This window comes from Equus quagga, chromosome 4, assembly GCF_021613505.1.
Source record: "Equus quagga isolate Etosha38 chromosome 4, UCLA_HA_Equagga_1.0, whole genome shotgun sequence".
NCBI classification, from domain to species: domain Eukaryota; kingdom Metazoa; phylum Chordata; class Mammalia; order Perissodactyla; family Equidae; genus Equus; species Equus quagga.
In genome coordinates this window covers 108,132,931-108,153,134 of record NC_060270.1, presented here as the reverse complement: position 1 = coordinate 108,153,134, position 20,204 = coordinate 108,132,931, and the positions used below count along the sequence as shown (strand labels likewise).

At 37.9% G+C, this 20,204-nt stretch overlaps 1 protein-coding gene across 3 annotated transcripts in view; it reads left to right on the top strand.

Annotated features, from left to right (window-relative positions):
* The window catches only part of STK39 (serine/threonine kinase 39), a 278,105-nt gene that overhangs the window by 210,334 nt on the left and 47,567 nt on the right, over nucleotides 1–20,204 (top strand). For all 3 annotated transcript variants that reach the window (XM_046659106.1, XM_046659105.1, XM_046659108.1), the window contains exons 15-16: nucleotides 13,140–13,192; nucleotides 17,423–17,491. In XM_046659106.1, the coding sequence (XP_046515062.1) occupies nucleotides 13,140–13,192; nucleotides 17,423–17,491 (122 nt within the window). The remainder of the gene's footprint in view (nucleotides 1–13,139; nucleotides 13,193–17,422; nucleotides 17,492–20,204) is intronic.

Below are 20,204 nucleotides of genomic sequence, written 5' to 3'. Positions count from 1 at the left end.
GCAATTATAGAACAGGTAATCCACTACTTGAAATGATTAGCTTAAAAATGAACTCTTAGGCATAGCCTTAATAAGAAAAAGGGACTCATCCAGGGTTGTAAGATCAATCGGCTGTCTCAAGTTGCTGAACAATCATTACCCTAGCTTGCGTGCCAGTCGTACAACACTGAGAAATGGTAATTAGTTTGAATGTTATGACTAATAACAAGAACTCCAAGGAGTATCAGAAATAGGAATTGCAATCCAGGTAGCAAATGGAAGCCAATGCTGGAAGGGAGCCAACTAAACAAATCAAGACCAGGTATAGGATCACTTAAGCCATTCACCTGTTTTTTTTTCCATGTGCTTTAGCAGAGATGATACATTGGAAGACTCATAAGATATAAAAACACATCATTCAGTTTGAATGAGATATACATACCGCCTTGGGATGCTGTAAGAATATCTAAAGCCATTTTATTTTGAAGGACAGCCTTTCTCATGAAAGACATTTCAGTATCTAATAAGGCTATTCCTGCTTGACTATGGTTAAGGGCTTCTGTATGTGATGTAACGTCCTCTAGCTCCAAAGGGACAACTATAGCTAGCTGCTCAGTGGTCACACCAGTGGAACACTGAATGAGCCCATCTGGTGTTAAAGAGAGGGAGATTGGCAACAGGTGTTAGCTCAGTGTGAATCCTTCCCTGCGTCCAAGGGAAATTCAGGGTGCAGTATTTTAGCATCCAGGCAGTACCCAAAGCCAGAGATTTGTTCCACATAACCATTAAGTTCCATTAGGAGTCACCTGATAAATGCCTGGCCTTCAAGAGCAGTCTGTTCCAAATCAGTCATTTTCTTTAAGTATGATAGTATTTTGAAACCTTAAATGGAACAATTATAAAACAGGTATACAGTTTAAGCATTGCAAAGGTTTAAATGAGGTGATACAAGGTTAGAAATACAGGCCTGGTCCAGACTCTTGGGAGAGCTGTCTACAACAGATGCTGTCTTCTTCTCACCCTGGTTTGGAGATATTTGTCTTGGTCAGTTGAAGTCAGGTATCAGAAATAGGAACTGAAACTGACTCAAGTGGAGAGGCCTTGTTTAAAATGAGAAATGTGAATCCATGAGTCTGTGCCTTTTGATTCTGCAGCACATAAATTAGTTAAAAGTACCTGGTATGGTCCTTTCCAACAGGGTTGCAAAGAGTCTTTTATTTGATGCCTCTTCTGATAAATAAATTCTCCAGGTTATAGTCCATGATCCTTAAGGTCTGGAAGCTCTCTGTGAGAAGAATCAGCTATCAACCTTTGATTTCTTTTAAGCATCTCAATGAGATGCTGACAATAATGTAATATCTCCCTTAAGCAAAGTTTGTTCATATATTTCCCCATCTAATTGCATAGGCCATCCTATTATTATCTCCAAGGGAGACAGGTGATGTTTACCAAAAGGGTGGAGATCTAAGATTAAGGAGCACTAGCAGAAGAGCTTTTGGCCATGAGAGAGTAAATGCTTCTGAAAGCTTTGCCAATTGAGTTTGGTTGTGCCATTAGTTCTTTCCACCAATCCTGAGGATTGGGGATGGTAAGCACAGTGGAAATGCTGAATTATTGGCCAAATGTTACAAATAGATTTAATTATTTGTCTGGTGAAATGGGTTCCCTGGTCACCGTGTAGCTCAGGAGTAAACAGGAATTATCCTTTTCAACAATAATTTACCTAAAGCCATCACTCTTCTGAAGGAAAGGCCTCAACCCAACATGAGAACATAACAGATCATTACAAGATATATTTATCCTTGAGATGGTGGCATTTGGACAAAGTCCAATTGCCATACCTCAAAGGGTCCCTTAGGAAGGGGAAAGTGGCCTTGTGATTTATGAAATGGTTTCCCTAGATTATATTTTGGGTATAGAGCACAATGAGTATAGGCTTTATGAGCGCTGTGGGAGAAAGTTTCCAAAAATATTGTTTCCCCACCCTTTTGTTGCCACCTATATTTCTTTTCTTCCATGGTGATTTCTTGAGCCTTTGGAAGGAAATCTTGTTCTGGGGTAGCAGAGTTAATTGAAAGTAGCAGGCATTCTTGAGACTGGACAGCTTATCCAACTTGATAACATCCTTGTTTATCGTTTAAGTAAGACCCATCTGTAAACCAATTAAATAATAGAATGAGTCATGGTCTTTTCCTCTTGTGATGTTGGAAGCTAGGTAGCAGGGTTAAAACAGTAAATAATATTTACCTACACAATATAACCTAAGGTTTATCATCATTTACTTGACAATGCTTCCTATGCAATTTAGCATATCAAACAAGCCTAATTAGTATCCCCCCCTTTGTAGGAAGAGAGAACAAATTTCTTTGAGAAGACTCAGGGGCCCTCTGAAAGTCCTCAGAGAAATTCTCTTCCTTCTTCTAGGTCAAAAGAAAGCCTTTATTCAGGATTTGAATTTTTTTTGGCTGGGGAAGCTTGTCAAATATCAAAAGGTTTTAAAACACTTGTTCAAATAGGAAACAACTCTCACTGTGAAACAATGCTCAGGTGTATATATTCAGAATGACAACAGAAACAGTCAAGGGCAAACAGGGAGTTAAAACAGTCAAAAATTCTTAATAGCGAGACCTCAGTCTTTCTGAAGATAGAAAATTATTTTAACAAAACATAGATTTTCTGTCTTTTAGGTAGACTTACTCAAAGGTAAGAAAAATCCTTTATAACTTCTTTATCAAGAGCAGACCAAAAGTTCAAGAAAATTATCCTTTTGAGAGAGAAGACCAAATTCTAGTTTTTGCGTCAGCTCATTTTTGACATTAAGACTCATTTACTTAATTGGATTTACTTTAATCTTAGTAACTTGACCAGGCATGAAGCTCCTTTCAAAATCTCTCTTTCACAAACCTTCTATAGCTTTCTTTTTACATTCAGAATTTGTCCCATGCTTGCTTTCTTTCCTTCTAGTATTTTAGGACAAACTTATCTTTCTTAACCCAACAAACAAAAGTACTTCCATTCTTTATACCTTTTCTGAAAGCATATATTTTACTTCCCTTGAATACAAAGTTGTTTTCTTCCTTGATTTCTAGTGGCTTTTTTTGTTTTTAAAGATTGGTACCTGAGCTAACAACTTGCCAATCTGTTTTTTTTGGTTTTTACTTTTTCTCCCAAAATCCCCCCAGTAGATAGTTGTATACTTTTAGTTGTGGGTCCTTCTAGTTGTGGCATGTGGGATGCCACCTCAGCATGGCCTGATGAGTGGTGCCATGTCCACACCCAGGATCTGAACTGGCGAAACCCTGGGCCACCGGAGCGGAGCAGCAAACCTCACCACTTGGCCATGGGGCCAGCCTCTCTAGTAGCTTTAATTACATATGCTAGTTGGAATTTTTAACCCTTACGGACTCTAGAAAAAACTAAAAAGGTAAGCAATTATGAACTGTGTTTTATATCAGCATTCTAAACTCTTTTCATAATTTCTAGAAACATGCTACTTCACAATAATAAAACATAAGGCATGTTTACTCATAGACCCAAAGACCTTTTAGTTTCACTGTAATAAGCTAGAAGTAGATAAACTTAGATATGTTTAGCAATAATGTTTCACTATGTTATCTTACTTGAAAATGATCTATATACTCAACAAATTTTTATCATTTAACTTAATTTACCAAAACTCTAAAATTTTAAGTTACCAAAAAGAATTTGGAAGCTGTTTTTTTCAAGCATACAGACCAGAAAACATAATTATTGTAGCCACAAACTCTTACCCATTTTCATCTATCTAAATTGTTTCCAGCAATTATGTTCAGATTACCCACGAAAACTTCATGGGGCATTAGACAAAATTAGCTATCATTTAAAGCTATTATTTTGCTGACGAATTTGTAACAGGGATAACAAGAGCTTATTTGACTAGTAAACCCGGGCTACATGTCTGCATCATATCCAAATACTGACAACTCTAAGGACATGCCTATTTCAGTCAAACCAACAAACTTAAACAGGCTTTCATTTACCAAAGATTAATTTATTTCATGTTAACTTGAACGATATTTGGGTTAATTTCTATTACATTTAGAATTTATGAAAGCACTGACTTTAAGCCAATTAAACAAGGTCTTAATTTTGGCCATACCACCTGGAAGTAAAATATCACACGTATATAACATACGTATAGACACACATACACAGAGTCTCCACAGCTATTGTTTTTAAAATTACTGCCATGAATCAGTACAGTAATACAAAGCTCTGTAGTTATGAATCCAAATTTTGTTTTAAGCTTTTTTACCAATATTTGTGGAGAAGTTACTCAAGATGCTAGATTTTTGGCAAGGTTGCTCGTATGGCCATTTTTCTGCCCTTTTCCCTTTTTTCCCCTTCAGTTTTAGGAATTGGTGATGAGCTAGATAACAGTTCCCAAAGAGGTGAGGCCATAATCCTTTTTGAGATAAAGGAACTGTGTGAAATCTGAACTGCCTCTAGAACTGTTTTCCCAGTCTTACAGGGGTTTTTAAGTTGAAGACAGTTGTTCTAACTGTCCAACTGCATCACCCTAACTTCCTTTTTTCCCTCTGGGTGCTTAGTTTTGTTTTGCTTTTGATTTTTTTTTTTTTCTGGGAAGATTAGCTCTAAGCTAACATCTGCCACCAATCCTCCTCTTTTTGTTGAGGAAGCCTGGCCCTGAGCTAACATCTGTGCCCACTTTTCTCTACTTTTATATGTGGGACACCTACCACAGGTGGCTTGCCAATCGGTGCCATGTCCATACTTGGGATCCAAACCTGTGAACCCTGGGCCACAGAAGCGGAACGTGCGAACTTAACTGCTGCGCCGCTGGGCCAGTCCCTGGGTGCTTAGTTTTATTTTAACCTAGGGAAAAAGACCTGAAAAGAAAATTCCTATTAGGCTCTGAATATCAGCTTCCACTTTGGCCAAATTTCTGATCTAAGTTGCTAAATCCTTTTGAATACCTTGTCAGGTTTTGGCCAGGACAACAGTAACTACCTGGTGGTATTGAACAGTTCCAGTAATCTTTAGCATAGCAGTTTCCCAGAAAATCTCTCAGAGTTTCATTGACACAGAGGGTAGATTGCGGGAGTGTCTAATGGCCTAATATATTCTTTCAAGTACTATTTATAACTGAATTTTCTATTAGCTTAAACTTTCAATAAGATTATTTTGGAATGTTAAAGTTTTTGCTTTTTAAGTGCAGATTTTAAATGATTTTATCTCATCAGAACATTCCTTCTAATGGCCAATGTAATTCCTCTGAGGCTGGCAGCAGTTTGGTTAAGGACCCTTAGCAGCGAATGGGTTGCAACCCACATTTATGTCTGACTATCTCTGACCGCAAAAGGGGGTGCAGCTGCATTTTGTCTTACCATATCTTGGGACCTCCAACGTGATGATTATTAAGCCAAGCCCCTCAGGACATGAAACAAGCTTGGGGAAATTTTTTTTTTTTTTTTTTTTTTGCTGTTCTTTATGAATATTTACAGCTTCCAGAACCTTTAGTTTCAGCAATTGTGTTGGAAGTTGGCAAGCTCGACTCTTTAAAAATTTCTGTTACCTGGCTCTTAAAAAAAGAGCCCTACAGTGGCCACTCAAATTTCAAATTATCCTGGGTTATCTTGCCAGCCATTTACAGCTATCCTTATTTTGTTAAGCACTTGCAAGTTTCAACATGAAGCCAGCCAGAGTTCAGAGGGGAGGCGCCAATTCAGGAACTGGTCAGGCTTTTAGGAGCTCAATTTCCCACTTCTTTTAGTTTTCTTTTGCTATAAAGTCTGAACAATTCCTAAGGACATTGTAGTGGGTCAGAAGGGCACTGCTTGTGTGTGTTACTCCCTAAAGAAAAGTCATAAACACTCTCTTAATGTGCCTTGGTTTCTCCTGCCAGCAGCCTAAAACTACTACAGGGACTTGGAGCTGGGGTGACCAACCCTCATATGAACTTCCCGGAACGAGCCTTCAATTAATTAACATGAATGATACTGGAGTTCCCTATGGGACCGCTACACATCGTGAGGCATTTGATCTTCCAACGCTCCTGCTGAGGTTCTCAGTCACCTGAGAATGCCTTTCGTCCAGGAGGAGCAATGTCCCTCTTCTTCAGAGCTGAACGCATTCAGTCTCTCGTTTCTCTATCAAGCAGTTTGTTCAGAGTTTATAAGCACAATTCTTTCTAATTTAAAGCCAAATTAAAAAGGTCAGCCTGCCCCTTTCCCTCCAAAGTTCCCTCTAGGCCCCCCTGGTCTAGGAAATTCCCCCTAGGTTTCTCTTTCCTGGGAATCCCCTCCTAGGCTCCTCTTCCCTAGGGTATGTGCCAGTACCCCTTTAAGACACCTAGTCTTAAGGTTTGAAACAGCTCATATAAACTCTGGACCATTGACTTAAAATAAGGAGGTCTGGATTTCAGGAGAACTCACCGGGGTCACTTGAAGAATTCAGTGATCCAGGGGGGCTCAATGGGCCCCTATTGGTACCGAATGTCAGTTCACTGTAGATTCCAGGTGGTCTCCAGTGGGTTTCTATGAAATCCTGCTACAACTATGCCAAGAAATGCCAATGCAAATAATCTGTAACCAACCTATAAATCAAAATTGGTGTGAGTTTGTTATGAGCCAGAGTGAGGATTATAACCCAGGAAGGCCTTAGAAGGCGTTCCAGAGAAGCATGGGTTGGTAGAGTCTTATATCTTTTTAGAACAAGAACATACATTAAACACACCCAGGATACATTTTCATCAAAATTTCCAGGAGGTATTCAGTTGCAAATTAGCAGGTCAACATGACCCTGATGTCAGGAAAGGGACTAATCTGGGTGTTACCAATATGGCATAGGAGGGGAAGTGTGCATTCTTAAGAGAGTGCATTCTTTACTTCAGTGGTTAAGCAGATGTACAATGTATGTTTGATAGGCCATAAGGTAGGCTTTTGAGTTCAAGCCAAATAAGTTTTGAACCTGAATAGTAGCCCATATACCTCAATATGTGAAAATCTCTTGTCAGTGGGCAGGGAAAGAGCAGGAGAGACAAGGGTGGGGAGATAACCAGAGCAGGTCTTGGAGGGGTCATGCTAAGGATTTTGAATTTTTTTTTATTAAGAATAAAGGGAAGAAAATGGAGTTTTTCAGCAAGGGGGTGGCATGATCAGGTTTGCAGGTGACAAGTTGACTGGCTCCTGTGTGGACTGTGAGCTTGAACGTGGAGAAGACGGGTTAGGAGCATGTAAGACTCAGGGCAGGGCCCAGAGTGCCTCAGGTAGAGTGTGTACTGGGGAAGAAAATGGGTGGCATTTATTAGGTTCTAGATTTAGCTCAGGCCTCCTATTCAGGCACACAATTTTGGCTATATCTTTTACCCTTTCTAAGCCTCAGCTTTACTCCTCTGTAAAATGAGTAGTAATAGTTGTCCGTTCTTCAAGGGTTGTTTTGAGGGTGGAATGAGATAACATATGTGAAGCACCAGGCACATACTGGCAGATAGTTAATGCTGTTAATTATTATTTTCCCTGTATCACAGTTGAGGAAACAGATTACAGAGGCCAAACAAGTAGTGAGTGGATTTGAATGTAGTCCTCTCTCTCCGCAGCTCACAGTATCTCCTCATTCTGCACCAGGCTGCCTCTGGGTGTGGCGGGAAATGCCCAGCTAGCTCAGGGGGAGCTGTAGTCCATTTCTCCTCTTAAACCTGAAGGAAAGGACTTCAGTTCAGTGCCAAGAGTAGAAAAGGAGCAAGCTGAACTAAAAATGATGTCCTCACTGATTCCTGGCCCATCCTATTTGAAAGGTTCCCATCCTGCTCCCAGTAGGGGGAGACATTCCAGGAGTCCAGGGGTGTGTGGGGATCTTTCTGGACTTCCTTCAATACCCACAGCTTCATCCTGACCTGGAATCTCAAAAGAAGAAGAAGGCTGTTGGCTAAGAAATCCTCTGCTGCTTAGGAGGGAGGGGCTGCCACTGGATCCCTGGGAAACCTGCTGCCCTCACAGGGACCCTGGGTGGCATTACCCTGACTGCATCCTTCAACCTCAGAGCTTTGGAAAATGGTTGACTTTCACCCTCACTCCAGAGCATTGCTGTGGTGGAGGGTATGCAGTGCCAGTGACGCTTACAGTTTATGATGTCCTTTGACAATGAGTGCTCTTTGGATTTCTAAGCCTTTTAACAACATCTGTTCTTAGCGTGCCTGTGCCTCCATGCATTTGTTGGCGTGCGCTAAGAGCCATTGAGGTGAAGCTGAAAAATATGAGTAGTCCTGAGCCGGCATTTTGGCTTTGAAGCGCTCCAGGAGCAATAACTCTGTCAGATTGTCCTGACATGGTATATTAAGAGATTCAGAAAGATGCTACATCCTGTAGAATATATATTTCAGCTGCTTGGGCCTTCTGTATCTCTGCCATCAGGAAGAGTTACGTGTTCACTCATGTGTTTGTCGTCACCACCCTCTTAGCCAGCTGCCTCATTTGAGTGTTCACTATTGTCCCCTGCAGATGAATTAAAAGAGTAAGAAGAAAAACCTTACGCATGCCAATCTGTATTCCGAACTTCTCACTTTGAATGGACGTAGCAAAAAGAAAATGTTTGTTGGTACTGAAAATTTCAAATTTCCAGCTTCTCTGAAAAATCTGAATATTTAGCAACATTGAGCCTGAATTCCTGCCTGGCCTAACCAGCTGGTGCTGAGTAGTGGTTTCCCCCTTTAAATGGGAAGCTTTCCAGCTGGCAAAGTCACCCCATCTCCCTGGTTTTTTTTAATACACTTCCTGCTTTACTCATTTAAAGTTCCTGCCGTGATGCTTACAAATTGCTTGTGAGAGCATAAATTGGTACAACTTAAATGAAGGAGAATTTGACAATATTTATCAAATTGCAAATGCATATATGTACTTTGCCCAAGCAATTTCCTTCTAGAAATTTATTTTTATACTCATATACTTGCAATAGGACATGAGAATAAGGTTATTCATTGAAGCATTGTTTATAATAGTGCAAGACTGGAAACAATCTGTTTACAGAATGGCAACTGGCTAAAAAGAGGAAAGAGCATACAACAGAATACTATGTAGCCATAAAAAAAGAATGAGAAAGCTCTCTTTGAGCCAATATGGAGAAATTTCAAGGTGTATTTTGTTAAAAAAAATAATAAAAAAAAGGGAGGTGCTGAACAATGGGTAGTATGCTACCATTTGTATTAAACAGGCTGGAAGAAACTCTATATGTCTGTTTGCTAGAATATGCATAAAACATCTCAGAAGGAGGCACAAATAGCCTATAGCAACGATCGCCACTGTGAGACGAATCAGGTAGTTGAGTGACAGGAGTGCGAGGGCTGGTTTTTAGAGAATACAGTACCCTGTCTTACCTTTTGATTTTTAAACCATGTGATTTTATCATCTCTTTTAAAAAATAAATTTCCTGCCTGAGTCCCGTAGGCATTTGCATTTTTTATGCAATATACACATACAATGAGAAATAAGGTGTTATGCCTTACCAAATTTAAGAGGTTTTTTTTTTTAATGGATTAAAAAAGGGTTTTTAATAAGAGTTATCAAAGGTAGCCTTCGTCTTGAAGCTGTTAACTCTCAAGTTTTAAATGTTTCCTCTGTAAAGTTGCACAGACTTAGTTTCTGGCCTTAAATCATCCCTATTTTCAGCTTCCCTGAAATTAAGAGTATCCTGTGCCGTATCAATTAAAGTAAATGTACTTTCAATTAAAGGTGTTAAGTATGAGTCTGAAAAGATTAATTCTTTATAAAAGGATGACCTTCAGTAGTTAGATCCAATTAGGCATTTTTCCAACTATATTTCATCCTGATGGGACAGGTCTACTATTCATAATCAATCACTGTGATCTTTTCAAAGGTGGGTGTTATAGGTTCAGAGTCATAAAAGAATGACTTGACTAGGGAACCTGCATAACTTGAGCCCCAGCTGATGTAGATAGAGATTGTGGCTTTTGGGTATTACTTTTGTGGCATTAATGTGAAAAGAATCAGGATGTGCATGATGATATTTTGGGTACGGTTCTCATATCTCTCTTCTCATGGCCTTTGTAGAACAAACTGATTTAGACAAGACTGATCAAAGGAAAGAAAGGAAGAGGACTGATGAATTAGCATCAAATCAAATTCCCCCCTCCTCTCATTTCATTATTAAATACATTATAAACACTTGCTTTCCTAGTGATCGCTTTTTCTCATTGGATTGTTTTAGTTCTAATTCATCCTTTACTGATATACAGCACACAAAACCAAGGCTATTAAATAAATGAATGCTTGCTGATCTTTTTATGGTAACATGCAAAATCTTGGGAAATGTTTTCTCTCGAAAGTGAAAGGAATTGAGCATTTCTATTTGTTTTAGGTATTTCCAACGTACAATTCTCAGTCCTCACTCTGCCACTCATTAAATTTATAAACTTGGAAAAGCCTTGAATGTACTCACATGAAAAATGGAAAACAAGTAGTACCTACTTTGTATATCTCAAAGGTTGTTTTTCGGGTCAAATGAGATTTTTTTTTTCTGCTTTTTATCCCCAAATCCCCCCAGGACACGGTTGTATATTTTAGTTGTGAGTCCTTCTAGTTATGGCATGTGGGACGCCACCTCAGCGTGGCCTGATGAATGGTGCCGTGTATGTGCCTAGGATCCGAACCAGCGAAACCCTGGGCCACCGAAGCGGAGTGTGCGAACTTAACCACTTGGCCATGGACGGGACCGGCCCCTCAAATGAGATTTGATGTCAGTGTTTCTCAAAGTGTGGTCCTGTTACCCCTGGGGGTCCTTGAGACCTTTTCAGGAAGCCTATGAGGTCAAAACTATTTTGATAATAATATTAAGAAATTATTTGCCTTTTTTACTCTCATTCTTTCACATATGTATGGTGGAATTTTCCAACAACTGGCTACATGATGTATGATGTTGCAACAGACTGAAGACAGAAGCAAATATAAAAATTCAGATATCTTAAGCCAGACATCACAGAGGTGTACAAAAATAGAAAACAATGCGCTCTTTTCACTGATTTTCCTTTTGGAAAGTAATTTTTCATTAAAAAATTTTTTTTACATTAATGTAATGGGTTAATTATTATCATTTTCAAATAAGTTAATAAATATTTTTAAATTTATCAGTTTTAATTTCCACTACAGTAAATATTGACAGATATTTAATAAATAACATAAACAAAAGTTCCTTAGGGGTCCTTAATACTTTTTAATAATGTAAAGGGGGAGCCGGCCTGGTGGTGCAGTGGTTAAGTGCACATGTTCCACTTCGGTGGCCCAGGGTTCGCCGATTCGGATCCCGGGTGCAGACATGGCACCGCTTGGCAAGCCATGCTGTTGTAGGCGTCCCATGTATAAAGGAGAGGAAGATGGGCACAGATGTTAGCTCAGGGCCAGCCTTCTTCAGCAGAAAGAGGAGGATTGGCGGCAGTTAGCTCAGGGCTAATCTTCCTCAAAAAAAGAGAATGTAAAGGGGTCCTAAGACCAAAAAGTTTGATAACTGTTGATACATATGAAGGCACTATGTAAATGTGTGGTGACTTTGGTAGTTCATTAAGAAAGTTTAGACTGTTTAAACAATCCAACATGCAAACAGTCTTTCCACTGCACACATTGATCGTGCTTAGTCTGGGGACCATGATGATCTCTGAGCCCTCTCCAGTTGTCTGCAATTTCATGTGTTGGTCATATGTGTACTTTTTTAGAATGAGAGTTTATAATTTTCAGAGTCTCAGAAGGGCCTAAAAGAAAAACAGCTGTAGGAATGGCTGATGTTCCCTACTCACATTCTAACTCTGAGAGGAATAGTGATAAAGTCAAGGTGGGGACACCTGAAGTGAGATGCATAGTGGTTCAAGGCTCTTATTAGGTCTGTGACCTGGGCTTGGGCGTCTCCTGAGTTCTTGACCTTTTACTTCTCTGCTTGTGGAAAGGTGTTAGACTTGTGCCAGCTTCTCTAGGCACTGGGGAGAAGGGCTTGCTGTCAGTATCATGCCTTTGTCATCTTGCTGGGCCTCCTTGCACTTAGTGTGGTAGGACATAAAGAACCAAGATCAGGCTACAGACAAAAAAGGGCCCAGAGACTGGTGTATGCATGATTTGGACACTGTCCATAGAGACCAGGAGATATTACTTGGAGTTTTAGAGTACCAAACTGGAGTAGCGAATGGGATTTGATCAGACTCTCCTGGCTCTAGAAGGAGGATGTTCAGGGAAAGGTATTAAGGCCATCTCTGTCTCTGTCTAGGACACCCTCAGTGGCTGAGCAAATAGTTGAGTGCTTACAGAAATTGCTATTTCATATTTCCTACTGCAGTTTCTTAAGGTGTTTTTACTAACTTTAGTTTAGCATCTGTTGAGAGTTACTCATAAGATTTTAACGTTCTTATGAGAATTTAAAACTATTCTAATTATAGTTCATTGCTCTTATTGTCATTTCTTGAAGTTAATATAAATGGAAAACTCGTATCTTAGATATTTATTTGTTCCATGTTTCCCCAGTGTTGTTTAACTTTTTGATTGAAATATACATAGTATATGTATGTATTACAGTTTTATGTAAGCATTTTATATTTATGTAAATAAAGTTCTATATATCCAATGGGTAATTTAATGACATTTAGAGGTCCCTCTGTATTTAGGTAAAACTTTTAACTACAATACGTACACCTTATGCTGGCGTTTTGTTGCATGATTTAATGTATGGTGCTGTCAGGAACTTCATCGCTAAAACTATCTTCCCTGTTTCACATTTAAAACTAATTTGATAAAATACTGTTTTCCCAGGAAAAATGTGAAAAATATGTTGAGTATTATTTATTCTAGACTAAAAGCTTCTGAAAATTTTAATTTGGAAGTTATATTTAAGGTTACTGATTTAGTGTAGATTTTAGAAAAATGAACATTTTATTTTTGGAATTTTATGATATGAGCATGTTTAGATAAGGTAAATTCAATTAATTAAACAAATATCTCCCTTTATTATTGTCCTAACTCTCTCTTCCAGTTGAGGAAGTATTTGGACGTAACCTGAAGCTGTAAAATGTTATCTACATGTTAGTAGCATCTTATAAAAATTGGAATACATTTAGTTTGATTAAACTCTACTTCATTAGATTTTAATGTGCTATATGTTATGTGTTTCAGAAACTCCAGAAAGGAGCTTAATGACATACGATTTGAGTTTACTCCAGGAAGAGGTAAGTTTTAATTGAAATTATTATTTTATTGCTACAAAGAGCATTTCAGAAATTGATCACAAGCATGTGGTTATAATTTGCTATTCAAAGTGCTTTCTCTAAAAACAAAGGAAGGAGGGAGGGAGGGGAGGAAGGAAGAAAGGAAGGATTTGCAGTAATTGTGGGTATCTAAACTGAATCACTGCTGACTACGTGAATCCCAGTGACACGTGCTGCACAATATATAATATGCACATAGACATGAAATATATCAGCTCAACTATGAGAAGAGGTACTGGCATGGTGATGCAGGGCCTGAAGGACCTTCTGATGAGCGTACTGAGAAGCATACAGCAGTGCTAATGAGGGCTGAGCAATAAACAGTGATATACAAATGGTAGCATGCTTCACCTCTGTGTCCTCAGTTCAGGTTACATGAAGCCTGTGTTTAGGAGTATCTGTGGCCTCTGTTTGCTGCAGGCACCACTGGTAAGCTTGGTCGGCACAATGCCAGTCTTGCAGCTGAATAAAATTTTAGTATTTTAAATAATTGCTATTACAACAGCTTAAAGGCAAGATTGGTTTTTCTTTCAGCTCCTGGATGCCTGGAAGCCATAGAACCATGGCTTACTTCTGGGTATCTCTAGCACCTGACAAGTGTCTGGTATGCAGGAGAATCTTGAGTAATTTTGGTTAGTTAATGGATAAATAACATATATAAATAGGCTTTGGAAAGCACAAGACTGGTTATTAAACAAAAGTTATTTCCACTATTTAGTTTATAACCAGAACAACCTAGAGCAGTGAAAATCAGATGCTAATGGTAAGACTGACTCTTTTCCCTGACCTCTGGTTTCAGATTCTTATGTACATGACGACAGCCTCGATGTCTATATTGAGTATCTTTCTAAAATACATCAGTCTCATACATTTGGATATATTAACATATGTAAGCTAATGACACTGTCATTATTTTATGTATTGGAGCTCCACATAAATTTTAATTTGATTAAATAGTTTTTGTTAAAATTTTGAAAATCCGAAAAGTTCTAGCTTGATATCTGTTCACTTAACTGCTTTGACCTCCCGGATGTTATCATCTGTAAGAAGCCACAAACTCAAATGCTTACAGGAGCCAAAGTGAATGGTGGGGACCTCAGGAAACTAGAAAGTTCTGTCTAAAAACATTCAGGTTCAGTTTTTAAAAAAACATTGCCAACCAAACAAAGCATGTTCCTGGGCCATATGTGGTCATAGATTCACTGGCCCTGATCTCTAGTCCCCTGTAAGCACAAAGATTTAATGATTGCCAGCATATTTGAATTAAACTAACATATGAAGTACCTTTTACAAAATAAATGTAAATAGAGCCCCTAATGAATTTGCTAACTGATTTTTCTTTCTGGGAACATCCATCTTTGACAATTTAGAGTTGGTCTGTGAACCTGTACAGCGCCAGTTAGTTACTGTCATCAAAAAGCTATCTATTTTTTCATAATACAAAAATATTGACCGACCAATACTGTGATGAAACCTGGTAATTATATAATAAATGTTTCAAGTGCAGTAAGTAAAAGAACAGATTCTTATTTTAAGGTTGTTTCTTTTCATCTGATTATTTAAAATTGACAATGGCAATAAAAATCAATTTTAATTTCAAGAGATAACGAAAGAAATGAATTTCTGAGTTGAAGGCTTTGGGGGTATTAGACAGCCCTATTAGCATTACCTGGTCCTTTGTGCTGGCTGTGGCAGGCTCGTTTTCTATGGTTAGATTAAGAATCTCTGCTTTTGTTGCCCAGACAGAAACCATGGTGCTGCCTGATGATAGCTGGCCTTCCTGGACAGCAAGCACAGGTCCATAACAGAAACACCATGGATTTATCGCTGTACCTCTGAGATTACAGATGCTACCTGCATTTCAGACCTTGTCTGCACTACACTGTGCATGCACACAACATGTGTACTATGTCTGTGCTGTATTTACACGTAAATATGTATATATGGCTAGAGTATATAACATAAACATATCAAATATTCTCTGTCCTCATTGGAGGGCAAGCCCTTTGTGCTTATTATGTTGCTGTATTCTCTGGAGACCTGAGTATATTGATTATTTAACTGTTTACACATCAGGAATGTTAAGCAACTTAACGAAAAATAAACTACCAATTACCTTCACATTTCTGTTCTGAACTATCACTGATATATTACTTATGTGCATACAAAATAACTGCTTAATGACACACACACACAAACATGGAATATTTCCATTTTTGGTGAGCCAGCATGACTGTTTGCTGTTTTAATATGACTCATCTGGCACCTCCGAGTCCTGAAAATAGTAGGAGATGCTGTACACTTTGACTGTTTGGGGATGTCATTTGTTTTGCTTCTGTTTTCGTGCTAGCCCTCAATGTGGCTTTGTTTGATTATTCCGTTTTCAACTACATTCTGTGATCGTAGCTCCTTACTCAAGTATTGATACTTTAGAGATGCTGGAAACATATTCACATGCTTTAACAGATGATCAATCAATACAAATGTAATGACTGCCTACTGTGTGCCCTAGTAGACACTTTAATTCAATAAGTATCATTTCCTGAAGTTTCTGCTGGCCTCCAGGAAGATGGAGATTGTGAGACTGAAAGCTCTAGCTGACTTCATAAAGCCAAATCACATTCACAGGAAAGCCTTTCATTACGTTACCCTACATTCCATGCTAGGGGATCATTTTATCTCTAAGAGAATTTTGTAAGGTGTTGTTTTTACTTCTACTTCTAGCAGTAAGGACAAGGCCCAAGATAAGCCCACCTTATATGGAATTTCATAGTGTAGTACGATTCCTATGTATTTCTTTTCCATTTTCTTCATTTTATTCTATCTCATTCATTATGGAATGGAATGAGTAAAATGATAGAATACCACAATTTCTCTGGAAGTACAAAGAATATACATGGCTCTCAAATTTTTATTGGAGATTTGGGAAACTGGGCCATGTATGAAAGGGAGAAAGCGAGTACACAAGAATGTAAGATGCATTTCAAATGATCTGCTGTATCATTACCACAGCTACCATTTATTTAGTAATTACTATATCAAACGCCAGGCTAAGCTCTTTAAAGCCAAAGAATATTGAAAGGTAATTGTCCCTCCAGCTACATGCCCACATGCACACACACACTCGAGCTCACTTACAGAGTCACCACATCTGAAACATAGATTAAGCAAGGAAACTCAGATTGTGTTGAGGGGCGGCCTTTGGCAGAGCAAACTGCAGTTCAGTTTAGAGGCTTGTTTGATTCAGCAGCTATACTTGCAGGTGCTCCCTGACTTTGGAAGAAAACTTAAGTCAAACCTCCATCTGCTGAGCCAGTTTCTTCTTATCTAGCTACAGTTCTGAATGGTTTTGAGAATATCAGAAGGCCATGGGGACCATGTCATGTTCCTTGTGAAAACCTAGGGGTTCATAATGGTTCTTTTGATCACATTGCAGTTTATCAATTTCTCTTTACAAAGTCTTCAAACAGACTTCACATTATTATCATGTTCATTCATAACTTTTCAATTAAGTAATTTCAGCTATATTCACTTGCTATGGCCTGTTCAGTCCCATCTTTATGAGATTGCTAATTCCTGTCACTTATCATTGAGAAACTGCATTCTTTTATTCAACTACATTTTCAAAGAGAATGAATCTGTTGCTATCAAATGATCAATGTCATGTTAAAGGAGTTTCTTAATAGCATAAATTTAAATAGCTCATCTTAATAGTCCAACAAGCTCTTAGGCTGTTTGTACCAAATATTAGGTTTTCTATTAGGTTGTATCAAATGCTCCTATTCAACCTTTGCCATAAATTCTGACTCAGTAGCTATTAATGGTAGAAAAGGATTGATGATGGCTGGAATTAACCTTGGCAAGAAAGAAAGGTAGGATCATAGGGACCAGTTACGAGATAACTTCTAGAGGTGCATTTGAGGATTAATTCAGACAGTAGCCAAAGGGCAAAAGTTTCTTGGTTCACCACAAATGAAACAATAATTTTGTGTAACTGCTTTTGAATAAGTAGCAAGATGCAAAAAGTACATGGCAAAATGTATTTTACATTGCTTCTGATAGAATCTGAATTGTTGAATTAAAACACATGTGGATGATTTTCGTAAATGAAAAATATATATTTTACATTGCACTGGACTGTTGATTTTTATTTTATGGTTACTAATACATATTCATTTCCCATTTGGACAGACACGGCGGATGGCGTTTCTCAGGAGCTCTTCTCTGCCGGCTTGGTTGATGGTCATGATGTGGTTATAGGTAAATCATTTTTTAGTATGTAGTGTCATTTTGTTGGTATATCAAATGAAAATGCATTTAGAAACAAAAATTTTCATAAAGGAATAATTTACTCTGTGGATTTTTGAAAATTTCTTCTTGAAGTCTCATCTTTTATGTGAAAGAAGTTTGTTTAGGAGTCATATTTAATTTCTTTTTTAAGAAGCTCTTAGTGTAATTCTGTCTCATTTACCTGGACACAGTTTATCCAAAGCAGGACCTCACTTACTGGAAATATAACAGAGAACCCAGAAGACCTAAAAGTCCATGACATTAGAAAAAATAGGATTCTATAAATTCCATGTACCAAGTATGGGAACCTCCAAGATCCTTTCTCGGAGTTTCTCTAGTCTTTCTTTGGACAGAGTTCTAGTAAACTTAGATGTTAGTTTTCCCAGCCCTTAGCAAGATTCGTCATAAAGTCTAAAGGTTGGATAGACTTAAAGGTCATTCAGGCCAGTTCTTTCATTGTGTAGACAAGGTAACAAATTCCTAAAGCAATTCAGTGGTTTGTCCAGGGCCATGCAGCTGGGTTGTGGCAGAGCCACTTCACTTTGAGACTGTGGCTCTTTCTACCACTTTTAGAATCAAAAGATTGCTGCATGGAGATGGGGGAGCCTGCTAGATACAGGCAAGCTGATAGGAGCAAGAAATGACTGGTGGCCTCCTGACGAGGCAAAGGAGGCAGAAAAGTTAAAAGAGGCAGACAAACACTGTCATCTGAGAAAATGTGTGGGCTCTTTCTACCTTGGATGAGGGTGAATAGCTCCACACTCCTCAGCAAATTCTGAGTTTATAAAGATTTTATAACATAGTCTATTCCTGGATATTCGTAAGAATGACCCTAAGTAATCCAAAATAGTTAACATTGTATTAATGTTACTCATGACATTATATTGATTATGTTGTTAACTATTATAATTACATTATATTAGGGGAATATGTGTTATGATAAAACTTTCTTCAAAAATACTCAAATCAAAACTCATGCTTGAAATGACTTGAGCCCTTTAAATGATATTTTACCTTTAAAAAACTAATCACTTACTCAAAATAAGTCCTTCCCCAATAATGCTGGAGTGTGTGACTAAGAGGGAACTTGAGGTAGATATACTTACCCATCAGAATAATTTGTTCCTAGAAACTCAATAATATAGATTACTACAAAATGAATTATTTTACTTAAATAAGAGTAACGGGAGTTTTAGTGGGAGATTAGAATTCTGACTAAAGAATCAGTATCTTTTATTGATATATAAATAATGTCATAAATGTAAAGATACAGAGATATCTTTATAATTAGAAAAATGAAGCTCTTTTTCCTATTAATTATACATGAAGTGTACACAAAGGTATCTTTATAATTAGAAAAATTAAGCTTTTTTCCGATTAATTATTCATGAAGTGTACACATTGATTTCGCAAGGAAGCTCTGATTGCTCTGCCAAGTGGTGCATATATAAAGAGATGTAGACATATTTTAAAGGAAAGTGATATACACATACACGTATATATAGGTGTTTGTGTGTGTGTGTGTATTTCCTTGTATATTCTGTCTTTCACACTTTCCTTTAAAATCTTATGAGATCCAATGGCCAGCTGAGTTCTTACCTAAGTTTTCTGGTCAATTGTGAGGGCGAGCTGAGGAATAAGGTCAATTCAACTTGGATGTCTACTGTAAATTCCATCTCAGAATTCTTTATGTTAACTTAATGGTTTCTTGATAAAGGCTCATTCTGGTTTTATAGAAAAAATGAGCACCCACCTTTGTGTCTTAGTTTACCTGAAGAAATAGGAGAAAAGTTAATGGCTACATCAAGATACCCTGTAAGATATATTTTCCTTAAAGAGAGCTTTGGTCCATACACTAAGGCAGCCAGAATTAAAAATTAATTAATAGATAATAATAACCAAAAAAATTCTTTTAAACACTTACTAATGTCTCTATTGGGCAAGAAGGATCAAATAAATGATCTTTTGATTTGAGTTGATCCTGGCAGGTGGTAGGGAACATGAATAAAATAGATTGATGAGCAGATATTAAGTCATATCTTTTTTAAAGTATGATCTTACTTCAGGCCTATAGTCAAATTTAGTGTACTGGTTTTTTTGCCCTGGGCTTAGCTGAATCTAAACTAGGGGGTGTCTTAGTTGTGGAGTTTTTTAAAGGTTGAAATTAAGGCATAGTTCATGTACAACTTGTTAAGTGTCTTTTAAATACAATACATACCCAGAAAGCTTCTATTTTTCCATGATTTAATTATTCTTCCAAAAGTTTTTCATTTTGCCTTTTTTCCCCTTCTGGAAAAAGGGGAGCTAAAGTGTAGAGTGTTGGAGTAAGACCAAGCATGTGCAATCCTGCCTTATCTAGTAGCACTAAAAATGCCTTACAGGGACACGATGCCTAAGAGTTACAATGTTTGCATATTTCGTTGAATCATCCCATCAATTCTGTAAGGTAGAGAGGACAGGTTGTTTTGGTCAGTGTTTTATGGATAAAAACAGAAGTCAAAAGAAGTTTCTGGGGTATTGCAACTTGTCATGGTCCTTGAACTTGGTATCTTATGACTCTAAGCCCAGTGCTTAACTCTGACCATGTGTGTATACTGTGTACAATTAATCTGATATCTTCAGCCTTGAAAAGTGGATCCAGGTCATTTTAAATGATGGTAGTTTTTCTGTCTTCTGGAAAAAA